This window comes from Acipenser ruthenus, chromosome 16, assembly GCF_902713425.1.
Source record: "Acipenser ruthenus chromosome 16, fAciRut3.2 maternal haplotype, whole genome shotgun sequence".
In the NCBI taxonomy this organism is placed as follows: Eukaryota; Metazoa; Chordata; class Actinopteri; order Acipenseriformes; family Acipenseridae; genus Acipenser; species Acipenser ruthenus.
This window is the reverse complement of record NC_081204.1, coordinates 7,095,263-7,120,125: the sequence shown is the minus strand read 5'-3', so window position 1 is coordinate 7,120,125 and position 24,863 is coordinate 7,095,263. Positions and strand designations below refer to the sequence as shown.

Genomic DNA, 24,863 nt, shown 5'->3' with positions numbered 1-24,863 from the left:
CCAAAACATCTTTAAATACTCCTTCTGTTCCTGTTGCACAGAAACCCAAATTGGTGAGATGGTGTTCGCCTCATCAATTCTATCCTTCAGTGTTAATTAAAAAAAAGCCCCACTTGGCAGAGTGTCTGCCTGGGGATCTAAATTGAGATAGTCTGATAATTTAAAGGTCCCTCCATCTAATATGTACTAGAATATAAACCATCAGTGCTGGATCGATTGCTAGATTGGAGTTTAGAACTGTGTATGCTTCAATAAACATCTGCAGTGGAGATCCATTCTGCAGTGGGAGGATAAAAAGCAGACAAGTACAATGTAATCTAAATTGCTAGGACAGTGAGGCAGACAGTATTTTCTGCATGGCTGTGCATTATAAGTGCCTGCTTGTTGTGCAGAGCTGATGAATTGCTGATGAACAACAGGGAGTTTCTAAACAAAATCACCTTTGCTTGCACAGTCTCGGGCAACATCCTTGTGATATTGTGGACACGGGTGTTGTCGTGAACTCAAGATTCAAACTCTATTCTTTTTCTTTCTGCAGCGAAGACAGAGTGATTGAGCATTACAAGAAGCTGAAAGGTATAACCCGTGGACAAGCAATTGTACAGTAAGTCAAGTCTACTGCAGCTTTCAATCTCCCCAACCTTTCACAGGCTATGGTCATTTTAGTTGTCACAGAATTATTTAGAGATGTCTTAACTGTACAGGTGGGATTAAAAGAAAACGAATCAGTGGAATGATTAGTCAGTGGAAATTAGCGGAAGCAGGAGGTTACTGATCTCTGTTCCTGGAAAAATAACGACACAACTGAGATACAAGAGCTGTGTCTACTGAGCGTGGATACAACTCTTTAATACCAGCTAGCTACACCTAAGCATCTTCATCAGGCAGGCTACTGTGACAGGCTATTGGTTAAAATGGATTTAATGGAATAATTCCAGAGCTCAAAACTAGAATGCCTTGACCGCGAAGTCAGATAGAAGCACAGTGTGCAAGTGTTAATAAAAGTAGGAGAAGTAACTGTGCTAGTGAGTATTCTACAGTAACCGTAGTCTCTTCTTCCTGTTTTAAAGGTATTTAACTCTAGTGGAGTCCCTTCCCACTTATGGTGTGCATTACTATGAAGTAAAGGTAAGAACGCCTTATTCTTATTAGCTGTATTCATAAAGGGCTATTTGTTTTAGCAACTTTCTCTTTTTTAGAATGAACTGAGGATGATTTGCTTAGCTTACTGTATGTGCATCTATAATCATGGATATAAATACAAACAAAAATGTAGAAGCTACTTACTGCTTATATTTTAATTATTGCAGAAAACCACTTTTCTGAACCCTTTGGATGACTGTCATCTGAAGCTGTTATTTCTGTTTTGCAGGATAAACAGGGACTACCTTGGTGGCTTGGGATTAGTTATAAAGGAATTGGACAGTACGATTTACAAGACAAGGTCAAACCGAGAAAGGTAAATTATCAACAAAGAAAAAATATATATATATTCTTAGTAACTTGCTGTATAAAATAGTGTTAATTCTGCAGGTGTTCTAAAGTCAAGTAATGCTTGTCCTTCGAAGTCTTAATCGCAAAACAAGCCAGTATGATTTTGTTGCTCTTTGATTTAGGTACAATTCTCATCTTAAACATCCACACATGGACCCTGTTACAACTTTGCTACTTGCCAGACTGCAGTCTTGGTAGCCATGCTCATTGCTGAATAAAAGTCAATGGGCAATGCCTAGTTTAAAAGCTGAAGGAGAAACCCATCTGTCTGACCAAAGCATGAATACAGCACTGTCTTTTTTCTAAGCCATGGTTTTCAAGGTGTACACAGCAGGAATCTGTGTGTGTGTGTGTGTGTGTGTGTGTGTGTGTCAGTAACAGGGTAAAAAGGATTTGTTTTCCTTTTATACACTTGTGAAAACAATGATTGAAATGTTGTTGTTGTTTAAGATGCAGTTGATTTGCCTTATTGTTATGACATTTTGACTAATAACTTAACTTGATTTATTGCCACCTAGCAATAACCAAGATAAAATGAGCTGTCACCTGGTTCAGTAGCCTTGTTACCAGTGACCCCTCTGCCTTGCTCACAGCATGGTAATCTAATTATGCAAAGCTGTATGTCATTCTGTGTACTTTTCTCACAGAGAAGAAACAATTGATCAAGTAATACAAGTCAGTTACACTGGTAGGGGGTGGAAAGCTTGGGTGGGGAACTTAGTGTTTATAAGAGTGTGTCTTTCTGTCACATTTCTCAGAATTGTCTCCTACACAAAGTGAATCTAAAACACATTTTACTCAATTCAATAAAAGAAAACAAATGCGTGTCCTTGAGAGCTCATTTATTCTTCATTAAAATATAGAGAACACGGGGGGAGCGTCGCATTGGCTCTGGTGCTCCCACAAGTTAGTTAGGAATTGTTTCTCCTCATCGTGCTGCAGTGGACCCTTCTGTCCAGGCTTCTGGTGAGCTCAGGCAGACAAACGCAGGGCTGGCCTTTGTCCTCCAGAGGTCAGTAACTTGTGACACCTGCTCTCGAGCTCCTGGGTGTAACTGGGGAAATTTGGCTTGGTTGTGGGATCGGAGGAAGCCCACTGATCCTTCAGTTCTCCTAGTTTTGTGTGAGGAATCGCTGTGGTGAGGGAACATAATTGGACATTCTTAATTGCTGAGAATCAGGTGTAAAATAATAGGGCACTCTACATTTCTTTAAAAAAAATTAATAATTTGAGAACACTAATCACGATAATAAATTTAAAATTCTAATATTTAATTAAACCTTTAGATTTTATATATGCCCATCTTGAATGTGGCCCTGGGGTTCTTGAAAATACAATGAAGCCCTTTCGATCCTGTCAACTTTATATCTGTGTATTTTTAACACTGAAATGGAACTGTGGTCAATTGCTGAAAAGCATGATAAGGGCAAGAAACACAAAGTGTCATTTATAGAACAAAACATGGAAGTAAAGACAAAGTGGCCACTATATATAATAGCTATAGATATAGATAGAGAGGTTGTTTTTTTTCTTCTACAGAATGCACAGTGATATGTATCTCCGAGAGATTAATTCCTGAGTGCTTTGGGTTATTTGAGGTAGTATTACTGGATTACAGTTAAAGGAAGTATTACTTGTGAATGTTTTAGGTTACTATTTCTTCCTTGAGTTTAGTAAAAACAAAAAAGCAATCATAATCTAGCAGTGCTGCCTTAAATCACCTTCATTTTAACATGCGGGTAAATGTTAAACATTTAAACTTATTGCTGGGATTGCATGTGTTTCAAACTGCCTAAGGACATTTGAGAGCTTTTCTGTTTATTGTGAATGTAGGTCTTTTAAAAGTGCAGGTTTGGCAGCAGCGGAGACTGAAGTGATCGGCAGATCGTTCTTTTTGGGCCCCCAATAACTTTGTGACTAACTAGTTTGTGATACTGAAAGGTTCACCACATTGCTGTACATACAGTACAGGGGTGTGCATAGCACATTGTATTCCAGGAGATATTTAAAGCATGAGAAAACCACTGCACATTATATCAGTCAAGATAAGAACTCCCACCAAATAAGCATGTTCCTTTTTTAGATCATGGGTTTGTTTTCATGGAAAAGAACTATCTCTTCAGATGAAAAAGGGGGACTTAGATGAATATTCGTTTTGTGAGCATCAGAAACACATGCATTTTATAGGGAAACGGGCGTTCATTTGAGCAATGATGATCAGAAAAAAAGTCCCTTAGTGAAGGGAAAGCTTTGTTCTGTGTTTCTACAATGTATTGTTGCGTAGCTCTCAGCCCCCTTGTTTTTCTTTAAAATTTATATTAGAACTTCTTAGACTTTTAGTATTTGCACAAAAAAACCCACAACCTATTATATCTTCTTATTAATGTTGGCATGACAGTTATTTGAATTAATAGTTTGTAAAACTAGGTTTAGTTGGTATTAGCAAGTTAATGTCCAAATAGCACTTTTGAAGTTTCCATGCAGCATTGAAAAGGACTTTAAACTAACCAATCAGCATCACTTCTCAACCCACAATAAATATTGTGAAGTGTACCAGATTTGGAATTGTATTAGTGGGCTGCCTGGTGCCCATGTGAACCTTAGACAAACATTCTTCATGGTATGTAGACAGTGAACCCAGTACATTGGAGGGATCCCTGGAGGGAAAGTATTAGCTAGTATGTGTCGGAGTGTCATCTGATATTGCGTTTTCCTTGTTTTATTACCTATATCATGTGTTTTAGTTACACTTTGCCCAGGCCCCCTGGTTTGTTTAGAAGTCCAGACACTGTTTATAGATGACTAATATTTATTTTACATACTACAACTGTGAAAAATCATCTTAATATTTTTAGGAGTTTTCACTTTTTTTTTTTTTTATACGGAGGCCTTGTGCCTGGGTATACTTTTGCTAAATTTGTACCCAACTGATTCTTTAAATTAAAGTTGAGAGTAGTTTGTCTAGTTTTTACAGTGGTGTAAACTTTGCTGAAATAAAAGCTTAGTAAATCTGGTCCTTTTGTCTTAGTTTGAATAAAAGGGGACACCCATAAAAGCTGGCAAAGTAACAATAGAAAAGAAATGCTTAATACCTCATGGTGACATTGCCAGGGTTTGCAAGCCTGGAGGGGATGGTTAATTACTCAGCTAAATCAATGAAGCTATTTCATCCAGTCGGCACTAACGATTGCACACACACGAAAGTCCTCTTAGCCTGGGAACTGTGACACATCCCTTACATTCTTTAAAAACACTGAAACCTTTTTGTCACACTTGACTCATCAATTGAATTGGATAAATGTTTTGCTTGTGTAACAAACCCTTTAATTTATGTTGTTCTCTTTTTGACTATTCAGAAGCATGGAGATGGCTACTAATCTCAAATAAAACAACAGCAATCTTGAATGACAAACAGTGTGTTTTGTGCTTTGGACAAAAGGGGGGTGCCTCTCTATTGCCATTTTTGACAAGCGATGAACAGTTTGTTTTAAAATACGAAAGGAACGTTAGTGTTGCCCCGTAGATAATTGATTTGTAATTTCAGGGGCGTCTGAGACCCCAGATCCAGACGCAGGAGTGCTCAGTTTCATCTTGTTGCTCTTGTCAAGACAACACTTAGTTCCTGTTAAGTACATCTTATGACTTCTAGAAGCATTCAGACATTTCTTAGTGGGACAGACACTAAACAAACAATTGTGATTTTTTTTTTTATTTTATTTTTTACCAATTTAATGGAGGAAGGGGGGTGGGGGGTGGCAAATATTGTAAGTAGAACACCATGAGGTATTAATAAAATTCTAAACTGCAATAAGATAATTTACTAATCCAACACTAGTAGTTCAGGTTTCATGAACAATATGAAAAGGTGCATTTAACTTGCCTGTTAAGGGAAAAGTAAATGGATACCAGGAAGTGAAGCATTTTTCAGTATAACCTGTGAAACTGGTTTTTCAAATAAAGTCATACAAACCAGATACCAGCTTTCACAAGAAGGAATGTCCTTAGTTTTAAAGTTTGATTTGATGTTTATACATGGCTAGAATGCCTTGTTCTTTCATTTAAGGTCAGTTTAACATTCTTACTATAAAAAGGTGGAAAGTTTCTCTTATCTGTTCAGGGGGGTGGGAACCAGCAAGGGTGTTGACTGAACATGTGATGTCACTGTGAGTAGGTGGTGGGTGGGGCTAGTGGAGCTCAGCGAAACTTGCTACACCTTCAAGGCTGAATCTCTGAAACCAGACAGCAGAGAGTATTGCCCACGGCAGCTTCAGTCCTGTGGGAAACTATCCAGTGGATTTTCATGTGTTAATTCAATCGTATGTGCTCCCTTGACGAGACACTTAAGGAGTTATAATAAAAAGAAAAGGAATTAAGAACTTGGGTGAAAAGAATCGGGTAAGCTTAAAAAAAAGCACTGTATTTTCAACACATTGTTTTTATTTATTTATTTTCAGTAGCCATACATTTATGAACAAGACTAGCTGCAGTCTGTCAATATCACTGGATGTATAGAATGTTTTAAAAAGTTGGTTGTAAAGAATTGCCTTTAAGCCGTGAGAAACACCATCCTTGTTCTCTACAGAACCTATACAAAGTATCAGATATGGATCATGATATATTAATTATATGTGTGTGTTTTGTTTTATTTGAACTCTCTGTGACTGATTCTCAATCTTTTGTGTTTTTAGGTAATGGTAAAAGTAATTACTGTATGTTAAAACATGTGTACATTTTTATTTAAAAACCAGAAGTTTTTGAAAGGTTACAATTGTGCTGTATTTTGCTAACTTTCATTAATAATTATGTAGTAGATAACCATAAAATGGGAAGGAAAACAGTCAGAATATAACCAACAGTTTAAGTAGAAGCACGATTCCTAATATGTAAAAGAGATAATTCATCTAGTTATGACAGTCTGTCCACAGCATTTTTAGTTATTAGTTATGTGAATTTCCTAATAAGTAACTGGTGTGAACAACCACATAAAAAATGCTGATTTGATTCAAAGTAACATCCTTTCCAGATCCCCAGTGTTAAAAGAAAAAACATTCATGATTGTTTTATCTTGATTAAATTTTGCATTTTGATGATGGTTTTTGCAAAACCACTTTTTTTTTGTAAAACACACACCCACTTTAGATATTGCAGTTAATTGGATAGAATTTGTAAATTCGATAAGGTGTTCCCAACAGGTGTGCTTCACACTTTGGTGCAGTCGCTGGATGCAAAGGTGTCAAGTGGTGGACAGGCAGACACAGATCTCATTAACAGTAGAACAGCAGCGTTAATACAGAGCATCAGAGGGTTTTTTTTACTACTGTAGCAGTCATGGAAATTGGTGTGTCCTCACACCTCATTAGATTTGAAAGACACTTGCTGGACAGTGCTAGCCATGTGTTTTATGTCTGTTCTGGTAGTGTTACTGAAAGTGTATTTAACTGAATGTCCTATGTATGTGTATTATGAGTCATTGTCCTTTTAAATACTGAATGAACTATCTTGTCTGATAGCTAATCAGCACCTTTATGAACATAAATAATGTATTGATCATAAGTACAATATAAATGTACATGTTTTATTTCCATAGCAAGGCACAGAGGGTATATGTGAAGGTTTTAGCTGTTCATAGTATATGAACAGGTACTTATCATAGTTCTTCCAGTAGAAAGTATTTATTTTATTAAAAACAAAGTATTAAAACTGAAACCCTGCCTATAAACCAGAAGCTCGATTTTCTATAATCGTCCATTCCCTTTTGTATTTTCTCCCACAGTTGTACCAGTGGAAGCAACTTGAGAACCTGTATTTCCGTGAGAAGAAGTTTGCTGTAGAAGTCAACGACCCACACAGGTGAGAGGTGCCAGGTTATCCAAAAAAAAAAAAAAAGGGATTCCTGAACCAACCACTAAGAGGCTTGTTAAAACTTCATCTGTGAACCATTTTTAAAGTTTAAAAGAAAAAAAAAAAGCTACAATAACATTCAGGGGGAACAAACGAGTATGATTTAAAAGGCCTATTAAAAATATCCCCGCTACAAATCTATTTTTATACTCTTTGGAAATAAAAGTGAACCCAGTAGGGGAATTGCAATTAGTGACTGTGGACTATAATTATTCAGCTTCCCTACTTTACTGATGTTGTTTAGATTTAATTTACTCTACGGAGACAGTTTTAACCCTGAACATGCATGCCTCATAAAAAGTATGTTGGAAGGAAAGTGTTATGAAATGAACCATGCATACCTTTGCATAGTGTTGGTTAATGCATTTGAGAAATGTCTAATTTATCAGATGTGAATTGTTGAATAAAAAAGAGAAGTACCCATGATCACAATTGATTGTTCCTGTTTGTCAATCTGATATCTTCATAGATATATATTTGTGTTTGCACACTTGCTGTTATCAGGAATATGGATGTCAGTAGTTGAACATTTCATGTCAACATATTTTCTTTTAATATGGAAAATACAAAATTATACTGAAGTATTTATATTACAGAACATGCTAACAATAATAATAATATTCCTATAGGGAATTTATTGTTAACTAATTGATAGTTCAGTCATTAAACAAGTAATCTGTTGAATGTGAATTTAGAGGGGATTGAAGTCACACCGTGTGTTTATTAACTGGTGATTTCCTGTTTGGAATTGTACATTTTAATACACCTTTCCCTTTTTCTCTGTAGAAGAACCGTTTCAAAACGTACTTTTGGACAGACTGGACTAGTGATCCACACATGGTATGCAAACCATTCTCTGATTAAGACCATCTGGGTGATGGCAATCAGTCAACATCAGTTTTACTTGGACAGAAAGCAAAGCAAAGTAAGTTACCAGTCTTAGCTCAGCTGTTGCTTCCTAGTTTTCACTGTTTCTGGTTGGAGTGCTATCAAAATTAGTGGTTTTATAAGTTTACTTTTAATTGCATTAGTTTTCTAACAGTTTTCTCATATTGTTGCATTGTGTGATACAATTGTAACATTTAGGGCTACATTTATTAAGCAGACACCATTTGTGTCCTCATGTAATTTAATATAAGTACATTTGATTATCACCTCAAGTCTTTGTTCTTAGTTTTGGAATCAAATCAGTTAGAATACATTTCTTTTTTTAAATGACAGAAAACAGTAGATTTTACACTTGTTAATACTGAGAGATTACATCATGTTAGCTTTCTGAGCTCTGCTTGGAATACACAAATGGTAGAGAGAGTGTAAATTACTATGAACAGGAAAAAGTAAGGGGAAGGATTGAGCTGCCTGTAACAAGCAGTGAAAGACATCTCATCTCATCAAGTACAAGTGTGATTAATCAGTGGTTGCTATCCTTGTAACCTGTTGGGGGTGATTTGATAAAGAAAGATCGTTTTTGTCTCGGTAGGCAAAAATTCCATCAGCAAGGAGTTTGGGAGACATCGCAATGGACCTGACAGACGTAGGTGCCCCGAAGATTTCAAAACTGACTAGCCTGGAGGGGAAGAATCCACTCATCATGGCAAGCAGTGGCAGTCTGATCTCCTCAGGTAAGTCATTGTTTAAATGGAGGACAACCTATGCACTTTGATTTTGTCCTCAAAGCTTATAATGTCTGACGTAATAAAGACATACTGCTAAAGATAATTTTTCACAGTCAAAACTTTTTTTAAAACTAAATATTTGCCATGTTTATGTGATCTATGATTTGGAAGTCTTTACCATTTTTAACGTTTTACATTTTTAGTTCTAGCTTTTTGCTGCTACCTTCTTCTGGTTTATCTCATTGGGGCTCTGCTGAAAGTCACAAATCATTCGTAGTCCCCTAAAATGTGTTTGCTCAGCATCTAACAGCACCGTAGCAAATGAATTATGGAACAGAAACTCCAGTACCTGCCTAATTCATTTTTAAAACCAGTGTTGTCTCAGGTTTCTAATGTTTTTAAGCTGTTTTTGAGTATGAATGTCTTTGGGGGGGGTTAGGATTTAAATAAAATACATGAAAAAAAATATACCCATAATATTGATTCTTAGTAAATTCAAAAGATCAATATGCTGCAACAGTATCACTTAACCTTTCAGGTTCCCAAGATTCAGAGGTCAGTGAGGATCAAAAGAAAGAGAAAATATCAGAACTCAAGAAAAAGGAAAAGGCTCTACAAGACATTCTTGCTCAGAAAATAGAAGAACTCAAGAAAATTTGCATGAGGGAAGCAGTAAGTACTCCATCGTTTTATAGCAAACCTTATTACTTATCGCTTAGAGCTTGTCATGTATTTCATGTAGATTTAAAATAAATGAAACTGTTTGTTTTGTTTCAGGAATTGACTGGTAAATTGCCAAAGGAGTATCCATTGTCAACCGGGGACAAAACTCCAACTGTAAGACGTCGAATTGGCACAGCTTTTAAACTTGATGATTCTTTACCAAATGAAGAGGTATTCCATTCATTTTAGCTAATTTATAAAAAGTCCATTAAATTGCTGACTTAGGTGGCTGCCAGATCTACAATGTAATGAATATTATGTGTTGCAGCCTTTACTTGTGTGTCAAAGATGGTAATAGTAAATAGTGGGGGCTTCTTATTTTTGGATATGGATAAGACACTATAGGGTGAAAATGTTTCTGCTGCTTCCTGTTCCCTAATTCTAATGTGTTGCATTTCAAACTCACTCTGGTGGTCTAGGAATGGTTTAATCAGACAGTAGGACCTATAAAAAAAGGTATTGCAAATGCAGAAATAACACAAAAAACTGAGCAACCAAAAGATTCTCAGTAGAAAATGGGAACCACTAATAATGTTAATAAGGCTAATTGGAGATAAAAAAAAAAAAAAAAAGTTGATTTGATTCCTTTGGTCAGCACTCCTTTAACACACACACCTCTATTCAACAGGATCCCGATTTGCAAAACCTGGAGAGTAGATTTGCTCTTCAACAGAAAATTGTGGAAGCTGCCAAGAAGCTGGCCAGTGAACCAGAACTCTACAAAACCGTGAGGAAAAAAAGAAAACAGAACTGTTATGATGCAGTGAAAAGACTGCAGGAGATTGAGAATGCAATCAATGAATACAGAATCAAATCTGGAAAGAAACCCACACAAAGAGCTTCACTCATACTACAAGGTAACACTTCTTGAATACTGTGGTAGCAAATCCGGTTTCTATTATGCCTATCTTGGTGGAACTGCAGAACCTAGACTCACCCTCATGTCTCTAAACCTATGCTGGCTCTACTAATTCAGAAAACCTGCTGATCAAGTCTTCTAGTTTGTAACTTTGTCTCTTTTTTGTCCTCAGATGATGTGATTCCTTCAGAGACCAGCTCCCTGTCTGACAGCCTCACATTGGATGATGGTATGTTTGGTAAATACAAATTACAAATGTTTTGAAACACCACTTGCATTAATGTGTTGAACGGAGTTGTGGGAACAATCCAGCTGCGGCAGTTCTCAGCAAGATTCTCTATCTGCAATCTTTGTGTACAGTTCAGGATTTGTTCTTGTCAGAAAAATGTAGGGGAGGAGATGAGCCTTTTTGTCTTTTTATTTCAGTACCTAATGATTTAGATAAACAAATAACCCCTTCAATCCTGGATAGTGGACTCGCTCCACTCAAAGTGGATTGTGCAGCAAAATTTTCCGATTTTAGAATAAAACATTTTCATTTAATATTAATTAGTTTTAATGCATGAAATTGTCTAACAAACTTTTCTTGTGGTTAACACTGTTACGTTTTAATAAGTAAAATTACACAAACAATATAACATTGGTTTGTTGTTTTTCCCCTCAGATGATTCTCTTGAGTCTCAGAGACCCCGGTCCAGATCCGTTCAGTCTTCTCCAAAGCTCCATGCCGCGCAGTCTCTGGGAATGGAATACAACACACAGAGAAGAGCCTCTGCCTGTGAGCAGCAGCACGGCAGGGAAAGGTGAGATTGAGCTTTGCATTTGCCATGTCATTAAGACCTGAAAGCGTTTGATTCTCTCTGAAAAAGTCAGGATGTCTGGTTAGACAAGCATCTGTTTCACAACTGGAAACAATGAAGTCAGCATGTTCCTGCAACAAATAAACCACATACACACACAACACTGCCTTACCAGCTGTCTGGTAAAACTGATAACATTTGAGTGGCGTGTTTCACAGGAACTGCAGTCTGTGAGACCACCTGTGTTTTTTAAACGTGTTTTTTTTTAATAGTTAAATGCCTTAAATATGATTTTACATACAGTAATAACTCATACTTTTTTTCAGAGGACTGACAAGAATTTTTAGATTTTACATAGTTAAAAATAAATAAGAATTTTTTAAAATAATAAATAGACCCAGTTTTATATGCAGATCTACCTTTTTACTTTTGTTCTTTACCATTTACCACTGTAAAGTGCTTTGTGACGTACAAGACTCAAAATGTATTACATTTGTAAAATGTCTTCCAGATTCAATGATGGTGACAATGTGCAGGGACCCCTCCAGTATAATCACAGAGAAGCCTTATCAACACACAGCAGTCCTTACAAAACTCCAGCAAGACAGCCCCGTGATGCGAGAAGCATGCCTCCAACTCCAGTCATGACTCGCAATGCTTACAGCAGCAGTCAGTTACGGTAGGGGGATAATTAAAACACAATTTGAAAAAACATGTGTCTTAAAGAGGATGATTCCAAAAAGCCCTCCAGCATCGTGCTTGCATAGTGGTGTTATCAGTCTATCTTCTTCCACACCCAATGGAACCGATTCCTTTTTAATGATAAAGTCCTGAGGAAAACTGTAAATCTTGATGTGCTTGATTTAGGAACAAATGCAGCCTTCTTATTTTCTTCTTAACTCAACAATTTGTAAAAAATAATGTAGTGTTCATTTAATGTTGTAGAGGTTCATAAAGTTAAAGGGGAGGGGGGGGGGTTGTATGAGGTATATCATATATTTAATTGCAGTTTAATTATAAAAACAAATCGGAATTTGAAGAGTGAATAGGATTAAATGAACATCTGACAATTCTGGGCAAGAGAGTTGTCTGGAGAGAGCACCGGAGCCATGCTGGGTTAACAAATTCCACACTGTAATTAGACTGGGTTTTTTACTGATAGGAGTCAACTTGCATCTGGATACCATCATTCCAGTATCTTCTGGATACAATTAGAATGAACACCCCGGTTTAGCCTCAGTATTTAAAAAAAGTTGGCTTTTAAAATGGCATCATAAACTTTTTTATATTGCAAACAGTTAAGGTATTTATTTATAACAATGCTTACATTGTTATCTTTTGTTTCTAGGTCTGATGGAACCCCTCAGCACTTTAGGCAACGCAGTGGGAGTTTGGAATCCCAAACCCAGCTCTTTTCTGAAATTGAACCTGAAAAGCCAAGATTCACTCTCTCACCAGCCAGAAGAAGCAACAGCACAGAGGTCCTGGATGACGGATCCTCCTACACAAGCCAGTCCAGCACAGAATATCACAGCACAACCAGTAAATCAGACCAGCACTATCGCACACTAGATTCTCGCACAAGGGACAAGAGGAGGCACAGGAAACAGAACATGTATGCAAATGCAGGCAGCATGCCAAATCTAGCACAGAATGGTTCGAGGCACTGTGGTTATCAAACGGCATCACATCAGCCTTCCCCTGCATACTGCGTTGCAGGATACCCACATTACACGGACTGTGATCCCTACTCTAATGGAGGATACATCTACGAAAATGGGTCAGAGGGCCATTATAATGTGAATCCCACGTACCGCACAGCAGCCTATTATGGACATGAAAGATATGGTCGTTACTATGATGAGCAGACGGATCACCTCACCCAAAATCCATATGCAACCATAAGACCTCCCAGAAGTAGACCAGGTGCTAAAACCGAACACATGACCAAACACATCCAGAAGGCACTAGTAGCAGAACATCTCCGTGTCTGGTACAACCGCAACACCGGGCACAAGGACCAGAGTCATAGCCTGCAGGCGGGCTATGAATATGAAAGAGGATCACAGCAAGGACTAGGCTATCCTGCTGTGCCAGCATCCTTCTCTCAAACCAGCAGGGCACCTTCGGTCTCTTCAGGTAAGAATTATTTTTTAACCTTTACTCATTTTCTGGATCCACTTCTGTTCTTTCTTTTTTGTTTTAGTTCTTCATTGAAAATCTCTTCTTTCAATCTGCAGTTTCTTCAGCCAATAGCACAGGAACGTGGAGGAGCCAGGTAACCGTCGGCCTTACAGACTATGATGTCCCTTTATCCACTCAACAGCCTTATGTACACTCGTACAGCGAAGTCTACAGCAGCATGCCCTCGCACAGCAGGTGAGGAGTAAGACTGATGGCAATGGGTTCAATTTAACATTTAACAAGAAGGAATAATGAATGAACACAAAGTTTACAGTGAAACTAGTTCTAATAGGTCTTCTTAAATTCTAATAATCATATGGGGTGATTTTTTTTTTTTTTGACTGAAGATTTTATGTTGCACACTGAGAAACAATGGTCTTGGTCATATCCAAATTAAAATAAACGGATCCCCCATTTAGAAGTTTCTTCAATTAATTGATAGTGAAATGTTTCTGTTTTCTTGAGATGTACTAGGTATCTTGTTTCCAAGAGAGTAATAATATAGCTGTAAAATATTGCAGTCCATCGCCATGCATGATTTGTTTAGCAAACCTTCTTCTGAAAATGTGGTTTACTTATGGGTTCAATAGACATTTTCTTGTAGACATAGATCCTGCCACCACTCTTACAGTAATTTGCAGACTCTTGCCTTTCTCTGTGACTCAGCTAGCCCTTCTTCAGTATCTTCTGCTTCTTCAGTGTCTTCAGCTTCCTCACTCTGTCACCTCGCTCTTCCAGCACCACTTTCTATCAGACACAAAACCAGGTTTCTGTCCACGAGCTGCAACATATCTACAGAAACGAGATCACTATTAAATATTCTTATGCTAAATGTAGCCAGCTGTAGTAAGTAATACCATTTTGTGTGTTGATTGCTTTGAAGGATTTCTTACATGATGCGTGCTGGCTTCAATTTGAAGTGCATTTAAATGTTTTGATTTGACTTGGGGATTATTCTGAAGTTTGTCAGTTGGTAACTGCATGCTTTTTGTTTTTGTTTCTTTGCAGTGAATAACATTATTATTATTATTTTTTTTACATAAGAACCTTCCTTATAAACATATTCAGAGGTCACATTTATTATAAGTACTTTACAAAGTACGCATTTGATGATATTTGACATGTTTCACCCATATCTTTAAACTTTTTGCGCACAGATATTCCACAGAGAATATGTCAAGGAAAAATGATTTGAGGAAGGTGTGCGCTCCAGAATCATCTGTTAACATGTATGGTCCTGTTGCCAGTTGCATAACTGAGGAGAATTAACAACTAAACCGTAGACGACATAATCAAAGGAATAAACAAAAGGGTGAGCCAAAGAAACATTGATACTGGTGTTACTATATCTTGGAAAAACAATTCTGCTACTAAAACCTAAGCTACAGTCATATAAGGTGGCGGGATTGGAGTACATGCCTAACTCTTTTCTTATTTAACCAGTAATTAAAATAGTGGGTATTTTACCCATAAAAATGAGAAATGTGACCCCTGCATCTGCATATTTGGTTGTTTTTTGTTTGTGGTCAAGAACTTTCTTTGTACATTTTCTTTTCTGGTAAGTGTAAAGTTATGCATTGTACAACATTTAATCCGATGTTGTTTTGTGTCCAGCAGATAAAACATTTACTGATGCAGATAACATATAAGATCAGTAAATGTGATTTAAAATAAGATGTGCTTGAATTATTCATCATTATATAGTATGTTTCAATACATTATTAATTCATGCTTTTGGCCATTCCACTGGAAACTCAAATAACCTTCAAATGCTTTGTTCTGGACTCCTGTCATGCAAGCAACATATGATTGAATAATACCATATTTTCTCCCAAGCTTTCTCTTTTTCTGAATGACAAAACAGTGCAGAGGTTTGTGTCTTGTGGTTTTCTTTAACAAAAAAAATAAAAATAAAACACATGCCGTTTTGTGATCTTCAGTCTTTTGTATTTTTCAGATCATATATTGATGTGAATCAAATGGAAAACCCTGAAAGTAACCCATTGGAAAACAGCTTAGACCCAGATGACCAGTTGCTATATTGGCACGAGGATTCCAAGCCTGGGACAATAGTGTAACCAGTAGTTTACCAATAGACAACAACTGTTCCCTGACCACGCTGCCACATTTTATAAAGCTTTCATTATGTGCCTTGCACCACAGTTACCTACAACTATTACCCCCCACCACTTACTGGTGTTGCTCACAAGCATTGGTAAGAGACTGCTCAACAACAATGTTTTACAACTAATGCTGAGAGGCAGCCATGTGGTTAAGAGAATTATAAAACTTTGTTGGACGTGTATGGTAAGTTGTGCTGGCACTTGGAAAATATTATGGCACTTGGAAAGATTCTGATGGTTTTGAAAAAAGAAAAACTATGCTGTAAAAAAAAGGACTCAATGCAAATGAGCATGGTCTGGATAGACTCGGAAACAAAAGAAGAAATGGGCTGGAGAAACGGACTTGTGTGAGGTGTGCTTCAGTCAAGATTGTATTGAGACACAGTGGCACGTGTTTTGTACCAATGAAGGTTTTTGCGTGTTTTGGTACAAAGGAGTCCCCACCACATTTTCATGGCGCTGTTGATATGAAGGATGACTTTAACTGGAAAAGTACTTTTTTAGAATGATTTATATGGGCAACAGTTGTCTGGTTGCAAAATCGAAGATACAGAGAATTATCTGGCATCAATTCAAGTTTACTGATTATAATCAGTATATTTTAGTATGTTTTGATAATGCCTGGTACTATACCTGTAACTACATCCTGTAGTTAACATCATCATATGACAAGAAAACTGCACAGAAAGTGAATTAAAATACCCGTTTTAATGAGAAGGATCCAAAAATGTGGATGTCTGTGGAGTGTCTGATTTTACCATACCTTGTTTTCTAGATGTAATGCTTTGTATTGCACCACTTAGTGTTAGATAAAAAGGTTTAAATCCTTAGTTGGTTTATGCATGGTCACACAAATCAAGGAGTTGAAGCTTTTGGCTTGCCAGTATTTTTAATTTTTTATTAATATCCAACTATACAAGAGGTGTGTCTTGCCTGGAAACAAGATTGAGATGTTCTATAGCGACTAGTTTTCAGTATAGCTACAATAAAGACTAATACAAGACAGTTAAATAACGAATCAAGTACCTATTCTGCTCAAACCTAGAAGAATCATGAGGGCTACACTACCTCATACAATCCAGTAACACCTCAGTTTCAGCTTGACATTGTAATACTGTGGCTTGTGTATTTCAAGGATGTTTTTAATAATACAACATCACACATACATGTGTTTCTTAAACAGCTATTTGTGCATCCCATGCTGGAATCCATGGAATGGTGCTGTTTCCTTACATGAAAAGGAATATGTAACTACTTGTTAATAATGTAAATAAGGAAAGTTTTTGATTTTTTTTTTTGTTAAACATTTTTGTTATCTGTGTTCAAAAAAGCATGTAATATATAGTACAAAATGAAATTTGGTAAGCTGGTTCTTAGTTATTTGTATCATTGTAATGCATTTGAATTCATATAGGGGAATTTCAAAAGAATATGTTAATTTATTCTTTTGCATATTTGTACCGATTTCTTTAACAAAAAAAGCCTTTGTGTACTCTTTTACTGGTCATGGCTATACAACCTGTTTTGAAATAGGAAGTCAATAAAAATGTGTGAAACAAACCATTTTTATTGTGATCATTTTTCTCCTGTTTACTTGCTTTACAGAGCTTCAGGATACAACACATGTTACAGCATGATAATGTTTCATTTGGATATTTCAGTGAGGCTTATGTTCTGAATAAAAGAGAGATTCACAATGGTCCAGATAATATGTGTAGCTACTGAATAAGACCCACATAAAGTCAGGCTTTGAAATTGTTAAGAGAAGATGAAATGCAAATCCATACTTTGCTGCCATTAGTACATTTTTGATAGTTGTTAAGTACTAAGGCACAGTATTATCTTCCAGGCAGCACCTCTTTACTCAGAGAGCTTGCTGATCCTGTAGGTTATGTTTATACAGTACATAACAGTGTCATTTGAAGGGTGGTGCCTAACCACACTGGCTGTACAAAGGTCTTTCCTAACTACTATTTCAGTCAGGACAATCTTATGTTAAATAACCACCTTTATTATAATACAAAATATTACAGATTTCCAAAAATATTTAACCCAAACAATGAAATAATACATCTATGCAACCCGTTCATCCGGGCTCCCCTACAGCTCCCCCATAGGACAAGGCTGGGAGTGAGGTGGTAATTTGAAAGCATGGCAGGACTGAGTTTGCTAAGTAGGTTTATATACCATATAGGTTGATCAGAACTTGCCGGTAACTGGCTTGTAGTTTGACTAATAAAAAAATTAAATGAACTAGGAATGTATTAACAATACTATAGATTTCCTGCCTGAAACATTGCAATTCTTCTTTATGCTCTTCATGTTGTTTGTTGAATTATAAACCTTGTTCAGAAAGTTAGTGTTATTGTATGGTTGCACTAATCTGACCGAAAACATTTCATCTCTGCAACAAACTGGGCAGCTGTACAATTATCAAGAGCAGTGATACACTATTCTGGCCCTCAAGATTCATTCCAGTCCTGGTCTTTATTCCAAGCAGGTCCTAAATTAGTTAACTGCCTCTTAGCAGGTTCGATTAACTATTTTATAACCTGCTTAGAGTTAAACCTGGACTGGACTGGAAAAAATATTAACCACAGAATAACTAGTCTGGTAGAGTCCTCAAGTGATATGCATATGATTGAGGTACTAAACAACAAGAGGGTGATATAGCCAATGTCTATACATGCTCTTTCCTTCACTGCTTACCACGGCAACCTTTGTCTAAACAGGTCCTATCACTCACATCTCTTAAAATAGAACACTTAACCTCAAAATGAAATATTTGCCGAGCATGCCTTTACAGGACGAGTCACATCCCAGATTGTTTGAAATGCAGCTGCATTTAATATAGGTAACTTAAACTGATTACACTTAAAATGTATACGTCCAGTTTCACAGACTTCGATCAGCATGAATCTTGACCTACCATACCAATTCAATGTGTTCTTTGCATTATTGCCATTGCTCTGGTAATTGTATATGCACAGCCATGATTCGTTTCACATGGGGGCAGAAAAAACACAATGTTTAATAACGCATTTATTGCAGTAATAAATAATTAAACTATTGTTTCAATTGTGGTTAATTGTACATGACAATTAAAATCTGACACGTAGCTAAAATGCTTTAATTCCTTTAATAATGGTGAAAACAAAAAAAAAAAAAATATTAGGTTGGGACCAAATCAAAACTTTGACAACCTGCTAATCGCGCTTAACAAAACTGTATTTAATAGCATTTTCGTTTTTTTTTTGTAAGTATCTTATTTCTTCTACTCATAAAAAGAAAACGCTATTAAATACAGTTTTGTTGAGTGCGATTAGCGGGTTGTCAGAGTTTTGATTTGATCCCAGCCATAGTTTAAAAAACAAAACAAAGCCCTGAACATGCACACTAATAAGTACATAAATAATTTACATAAGAAAGATTGTGAAACAATGAATGGTGAAAAACCAAAAGGATACCAAAGTGTATTAAAGCAAGTGTGGTAAATAACAGGTATGGCAAAGCTTGATAAATGTATTGAATAGAAATGAGCATTCATTTATAGTGAACTTCTAGACGTGTGGGTATCAGCCAAAGAAGATTCAGATGAAGGCACAATACATGCACAAGTGATATGCATGAGAAAATGTGACCAGCCAAGCATTCAGAATAAGGAGTGTATTCAAGAATATTTCCACTGCAGATTAGCTGGTGAGTTTATGTAAACAGGGCATGATATGTTTTATTCCTTTTATAAAAACAGTTTTAGATGTGTATCAAATCCCACTTAGACCCACTTATGGTGCAATTATCACCTTTCATAACCTTTCACCTTCCAATTAATGCAATTTCATAAGCAGGCTTACATTGGATTCAATAAAAAATAAGAATGTTTCAACTGACAGGTTAGCTTATGCAAATATACCATATGATTATTCCAATAAAGGCATTTCAATGTTTTAGAGACACGTCCTTAATAAACACAGTAGAAATCATCTTTGTTACTTTAATAGTTTGTATACATATTTGTAAGCGACTGGGATTTGACAACGCTGTTTCTGAAGCTGATGATACAGTACACGCATCCAGCTGCTACGGGTTTCATAAACAAAGATTTTATTTGAATGATATGAGGTTTATTTTTATACCGTGGCATAGCAGAGATAGCATTCTATTAGAATTTCAGTAAAAAGGTTTAAGAGAGGCCATAACAGAATGATCAGGGCCCCCCTTACACCTCAATATATAACACGAAATGAGCCAGGAAGGACCCTGCATGACGCACTGTAGTGAGATTTGGGTTCTAGTGCTCCCACCTGGTGCTGTCAATAATACCCCTCTCAACCAGTCACAGCTGCACAGAAACGTCAGGAAGGCCTACACAGCTGACACACGTTTCTGAAAAAAGAGCACGTCAGTATCCCTTCTCTTTGCAACATAAATACCTTCCACATCATCATGCAGGGCTTAATTTAGAACAGACGTGGGGCATGGACACACAAGCCACTAAACTATAAGCTCTGGGACAACAAAATCCACAACTTAAACCTATTGCAAAAAAAATCGATTGAAGGATCCAGTGGAGCTGTCTCTGCTCGCTTTGAAAAGGCACCTTATAACAAGGCATCTGAAGGCATAATGTCTGACCAAGAGTCCTATACCGAGGACATTGACGAAGATGAGATCCTCGCAAACCTGTCACCCGAAGAACTGAAGCAGCTTCAGAGTGAAATGGACGATCTTGCCCCGGATGAGGAGGTGCCAGTTGGAATGAGACAGAAAGACCAGACAGAGAAGCCTCCAACAGGGTCGTTCGATCACAGGTCTCTGGTCAATTATATCTACTGGGAGAAGGAATCCAAGCGAATGCTGGAGGAAGAAAGACTTCCCACGGCTCTTTTACCAAGTGAGGTGAGCATGAGATCCTGAAGGAAAAGGTAGACCAGTTCATGCTGGTGTTCAGCAGGTATCACTAAACACTAAGGTTACCAGTTGAAATAATAATCGTATTATTAATTATATTTACAGTACCACTGTTACAGCCATTGCCTCATAATCTGAACAAACACAATTTAAAGATGCATTATATACTATTCAATGGATGTTGTATTGTATGGTTGTCCGTAAAGAATATATAAATGTTTTTGCTTACGATTGTAAGTCGCCCTGGATAAGGGCGTCTGCTAAGAAATAAATAATAATAATAATAATATATTACTGTAACATATATTTTACTATATACGTGCATATATATATATATATTTTTTACTTCGCTCCATTTAGTCACAGAAACTAGATTAAGGTTGGTTTACATTCAAAAACAGTAGCATGTTCCAAAAATGGAGCATCTTTATGGAAGAATATTGTTATTTCTTCCAACAACAGCCTGCACAACAAGCTCAAAGGCTCTCCCTTGGGGCAACTTCTCCCCCTGCTGGTGAGTATAAGTAGCCGGCTCGCCAGGGAAGATTTATTACCTGGAATGTTTTATATGAAAGATTTATAAAGAAAAAACTCATTGACTCACAGTATCTTGATTCCAGCGAAGCCATGTTTTGTAGAATAAAAATAAAACAAAACAAGTATATGCATTTAAATTACTCGCATTATTTTTTTAAAAGCCAGTGAAGTGGAATATACATCTGAAAACAAAGTATGTTTTTTCCAACTAGGAATGTAGTACAATCAGTATTACTTTGGACAATGTTGAATGAGGTTATGCAAACAGGTCTACAGTCATACCTGTATAATGCACATATACCTGACACGATGGCAATACTTAGTATTTTCCTGACAAGTATAAACAAATAAACCAGGTATACTCAATATCCTTAACCTTATTTTTTAAGGAAAAGGAAGATTTAAAAAAGTATCTAACAACTTGCAATAAAACAGGTAGGCAAATGTAATGGTTCTTTATGGAAGACCTGCTAGTTTTAAATTTATTTTAGAAAAATATGGAGACCCACTTTCTACTGTCCAGAAAGGTTCCATCTATTCTACATATACATTTATATTAAAGGGGCACTGAAATGCTACCAGCAATTTCATTTTTAAAATTGTTATGTGCTCCTGACAGCGAGATACAAGAAAAGACTTTGACAAAGATGAAGAGCTGAAAGAAATAGAAGAAGTCGAAGAAGTAGAAGGCGAGGAAGGAGAGAAAGAAGTAGAAGAAAAGGAAGACAAGAAAGAAAGAGAAATTCAAGACTTGCCAAAATGTCCTGAAGAAACAGGAGAAATTTCTCTCAGTATTTCTGATAGAAACCAAGAGGATGATACAAACAGAGAGGACGAAGCTACCAAAGAACCAGAACCAGAGAATGAAAAGCAAAGGCAAAATGCAGAGGAGAAAAGCCAGGCAGAGACACCTTACAGAGAACAAGACGCAGACAACTGCAACACAGTGGCCCTTGTCAGAGACACACAAATACATGAAACCAATACTGCAGAAACAAATGAGCTTATAGAAAACCAGGAAAAAGAAGAGAAGAAAATATCCAAGCTCCAAATACCAAAGAAACTAGCTTTAGGTGATAGCTTTATCAAGTTAACAGCAAGGCCTTCGGGAAACCAAACCAATTTAGATACAACCTTGAACAAGATCAAGCAGAACAATCCTGAAATCAAAGAAGTTAATTTGAATAACATTGAAAACATTCCTAAGGAAATGCTGATAGATTATGTGAATGCCTTGAAGAAGAACAAGCATGTGACAAAATTCAGCATTGCCAACACTGGAGCAGATGAAAATGTGGCGTACACCTTGGCCAACATGCTCCGTGAAAATAGGAGCATCACCACTCTGAATATCGAGTCAAACTTCATCACAGGTAAGGGAATTATCGCTATCATGAGGTGTCTGCAGTTCAACGAGACGCTCACTGAATTGAGGTTCCACAATCAAAGACACATGCTGGGTCACCATGCTGAAATGGAGGTCTCCAGGCTCCTAAAGGCAAACAACACTTTGTTGAAGATGGGATATCATTTTGAGCTTCCTGGTCCAAGGATGGTGGTCACTAACTTACTGACCAGGAACCTTGACAAACAGCGACAAAAAAGAATGGAAGAACAAAAGCAGCAACAAGCAAAAGACCAGGAGCAAATGATGGCTAGGTTTAAGAACAGTCTAAATCTTCCTCCAGGTCTGTGGGAGATGTTGGGTGACTACCTGCCTGCAATGCCGATTATGCAGCCTTACCCACCACAAGCACCAAGTCCTCCGTTCCAGCTCAAGAAACAACCTGTTCAGTTCCCTCCGATACAGAAGCATGATCAGCCAAATCCGCTGAAGGATATTCAACTCAAGAAGGCACCAAAGAACAGGGTTGCAAAGAGTGCATTAGAACAAAATGAGAAAGCCAATCTCAAAGATGTGATTAAGACTCTAAAGCCTGTTCCCAGAAGACGGCAGGCACCCAAGGTTGACATGACACCCAGGGATGTTCTACTTAATGAAATTCGCACAAGCAATGTTGCTTATCTCAAAGCAGTGAGTATTGCCAACAATGTACAAATTACCACAGAAATGAATGACTTATGAATGACAACATAGCACTAAGGTTTCTATGCATGAAAGGCAACACAACAAAATTCTGCTCTCTATATCTTCTATATGGCTATTCAAAACCCTTTACCTGCATTTGTAGAAACCTTCTATCTCAAGACATTAACATAGCTCATGGTAACTGAATTTATTGGCTGAGCTATTAAAGGCGCTTTCATGGAAACCCAAAAGTGTGCATAGACATTTGTTACAGGATGTTATCTGTTTATTGTGTAGTTGTCATGTTTTGCATAGATGTTGCTATTTTAGTTCCTGCTACATTTGTAAAATACATCTCCTCAAAATGTCCTCAAGCCTGTCTTAAGTATGAGGCAATTATCAAGCATCTGGGATAGTGAAGAACTAAAGAGATTCTCAGGCCTTGTAATGCTTTTAACCCTTGTGGTAAGTGCATGCACTTAGCTGCAGTAAATATTTGTACAAGGTACAATAGTTACTGTTTATCATTTAACAATATTTACAACCCATAAAATGACGACATTATATTTTTAGTTGGTTTGGTGAAGACTTTACAATTATGGATTTAAGGTCAAACAAATGTAGTATGCTGTTTTAAATGCCCATATAACTGTGAAATATATCTATTTAATACAATATATGAGTACCCTGAAATGCTTCCTGCATTTACACATTAATAGTCACCTCATATATTTATTTCTCCCACAGGTTCCACTGCCTAAATGCCTGGAGTCAAGCGAAACCAGTCTTTTTTGAAGAAACAACAAAACACCTTTAGAACATACATGCCATTCAAATGACATTTCAGTTTAAAATCTGCATTTTCATTAGGATTGCGCTATTCTGTTTTCCTAATAAATACAGATGAATAAGTGAAAACTACTGGTAAATGAAAAGTAGAGAATATAAAATGATTTAATGGCTTTGTACCCTGCTATGACTATAGTTCTGAAATATGTGACATTTAGACAAGCTACCAGCTGTTTCAAATCTATATAAAATGTATTTGTAAGTGTAAAATGTGTGTGCCAATTTTGTTGTGACATTTTTTGGTGAATGAGACTTTATAAACTGTACAGTACCTACCTGTGGAAGGTCACACTATATTAGTAAAATATATGAAAAAGTAAAGCAAATGGTGTAAGTTCAAGCAGTGTTTGAAGAAGCTACTCAAGGCTGGACCTGGTTAGCATTTGGTGGCCTCCAAGAAAATATAGGTGCTGCTGGAAATGGTGACAGTGAACCCACAGAGGCCAGTCTGAACTATTGCACCAGCATGGTGTTAATGAGGAGGGAAATTGGATATGCCTGGTTTTATCTGATGCATTAGGATCTATTACTGTACTTCTTCAAATAAAATATAATTAGGGATTTAACTTTTCAGTGTGTATCTTTGATGAGTTCCCAAGAGTGAATATATCACACCTAATAGAGTACTGCATTGATAAAATAGAACTAAATTAACTATGTTGTGTTGAGTATTAAAAACTTGTGCACAGCCCCATTGCAGCATGCTGGTATGTTGTCAATGTGTGAATTATTTCCTTCATTAAAACACATTTGATATGGCAGCTGTATATATTTTTTAAAATCGTAAAGCTCTTTAATCAAACTAACTAAAAAATTATGTGGCATTGAAAAACCATC

General features: G+C 36.8%; 2 protein-coding genes across 5 annotated transcripts in view; both read left to right on the top strand.

The window, feature by feature from the left end:
• The window catches only part of LOC117412532 (FERM domain-containing protein 4B-like), a 56,796-nt gene extending 39,536 nt beyond the window's left edge, over positions 1 to 17,260 (top strand). For 2 of the 4 annotated variants that reach the window (XM_034020988.3, XM_034020985.3), the window contains exons 9-23: positions 539 to 604; positions 1,071 to 1,128; positions 1,373 to 1,459; positions 7,268 to 7,344; positions 8,182 to 8,320; positions 8,876 to 9,017; positions 9,550 to 9,683; positions 9,789 to 9,905; positions 10,363 to 10,591; positions 10,766 to 10,822; positions 11,258 to 11,396; positions 11,905 to 12,072; positions 12,742 to 13,532; positions 13,634 to 13,772; positions 15,535 to 17,260. In XM_034020988.3, the coding sequence (XP_033876879.3) occupies positions 539 to 604; positions 1,071 to 1,128; positions 1,373 to 1,459; positions 7,268 to 7,344; positions 8,182 to 8,320; positions 8,876 to 9,017; positions 9,550 to 9,683; positions 9,789 to 9,905; positions 10,363 to 10,591; positions 10,766 to 10,822; positions 11,258 to 11,396; positions 11,905 to 12,072; positions 12,742 to 13,532; positions 13,634 to 13,772; positions 15,535 to 15,655 (2,464 nt within the window). In that variant the 3' untranslated portion in view covers positions 15,656 to 17,260. Of the gene's footprint in view, positions 1 to 538; positions 605 to 1,070; positions 1,129 to 1,372; positions 1,460 to 7,267; positions 7,345 to 8,181; positions 8,321 to 8,875; positions 9,018 to 9,549; positions 9,684 to 9,788; positions 9,906 to 10,362; positions 10,592 to 10,765; positions 10,823 to 11,257; positions 11,397 to 11,904; positions 12,073 to 12,741; positions 13,533 to 13,633; positions 13,773 to 14,315; positions 14,424 to 14,734; positions 14,890 to 15,534 lie in introns of all 4 variants that reach the window. The other 2 variants (XM_034020986.3, XM_034904027.2) reach the window with 2 other exon arrangements.
• Positions 17,261 to 20,086: 2,826 nt separating this feature from the next.
• Positions 20,087 to 24,746, top strand: LOC117412094 (leiomodin-3-like). The gene is made up of 3 exons (XM_058988634.1): positions 20,087 to 20,599; positions 21,768 to 23,183; positions 23,925 to 24,746. Exons 1-3 carry the CDS (start codon positions 20,327 to 20,329, stop codon positions 23,970 to 23,972), a joined length of 1,737 nt encoding a protein of 578 aa, XP_058844617.1. The 5' UTR covers positions 20,087 to 20,326; the 3' UTR covers positions 23,973 to 24,746.
• The last annotated feature ends 117 nt before the right edge of the window (positions 24,747 to 24,863 follow it).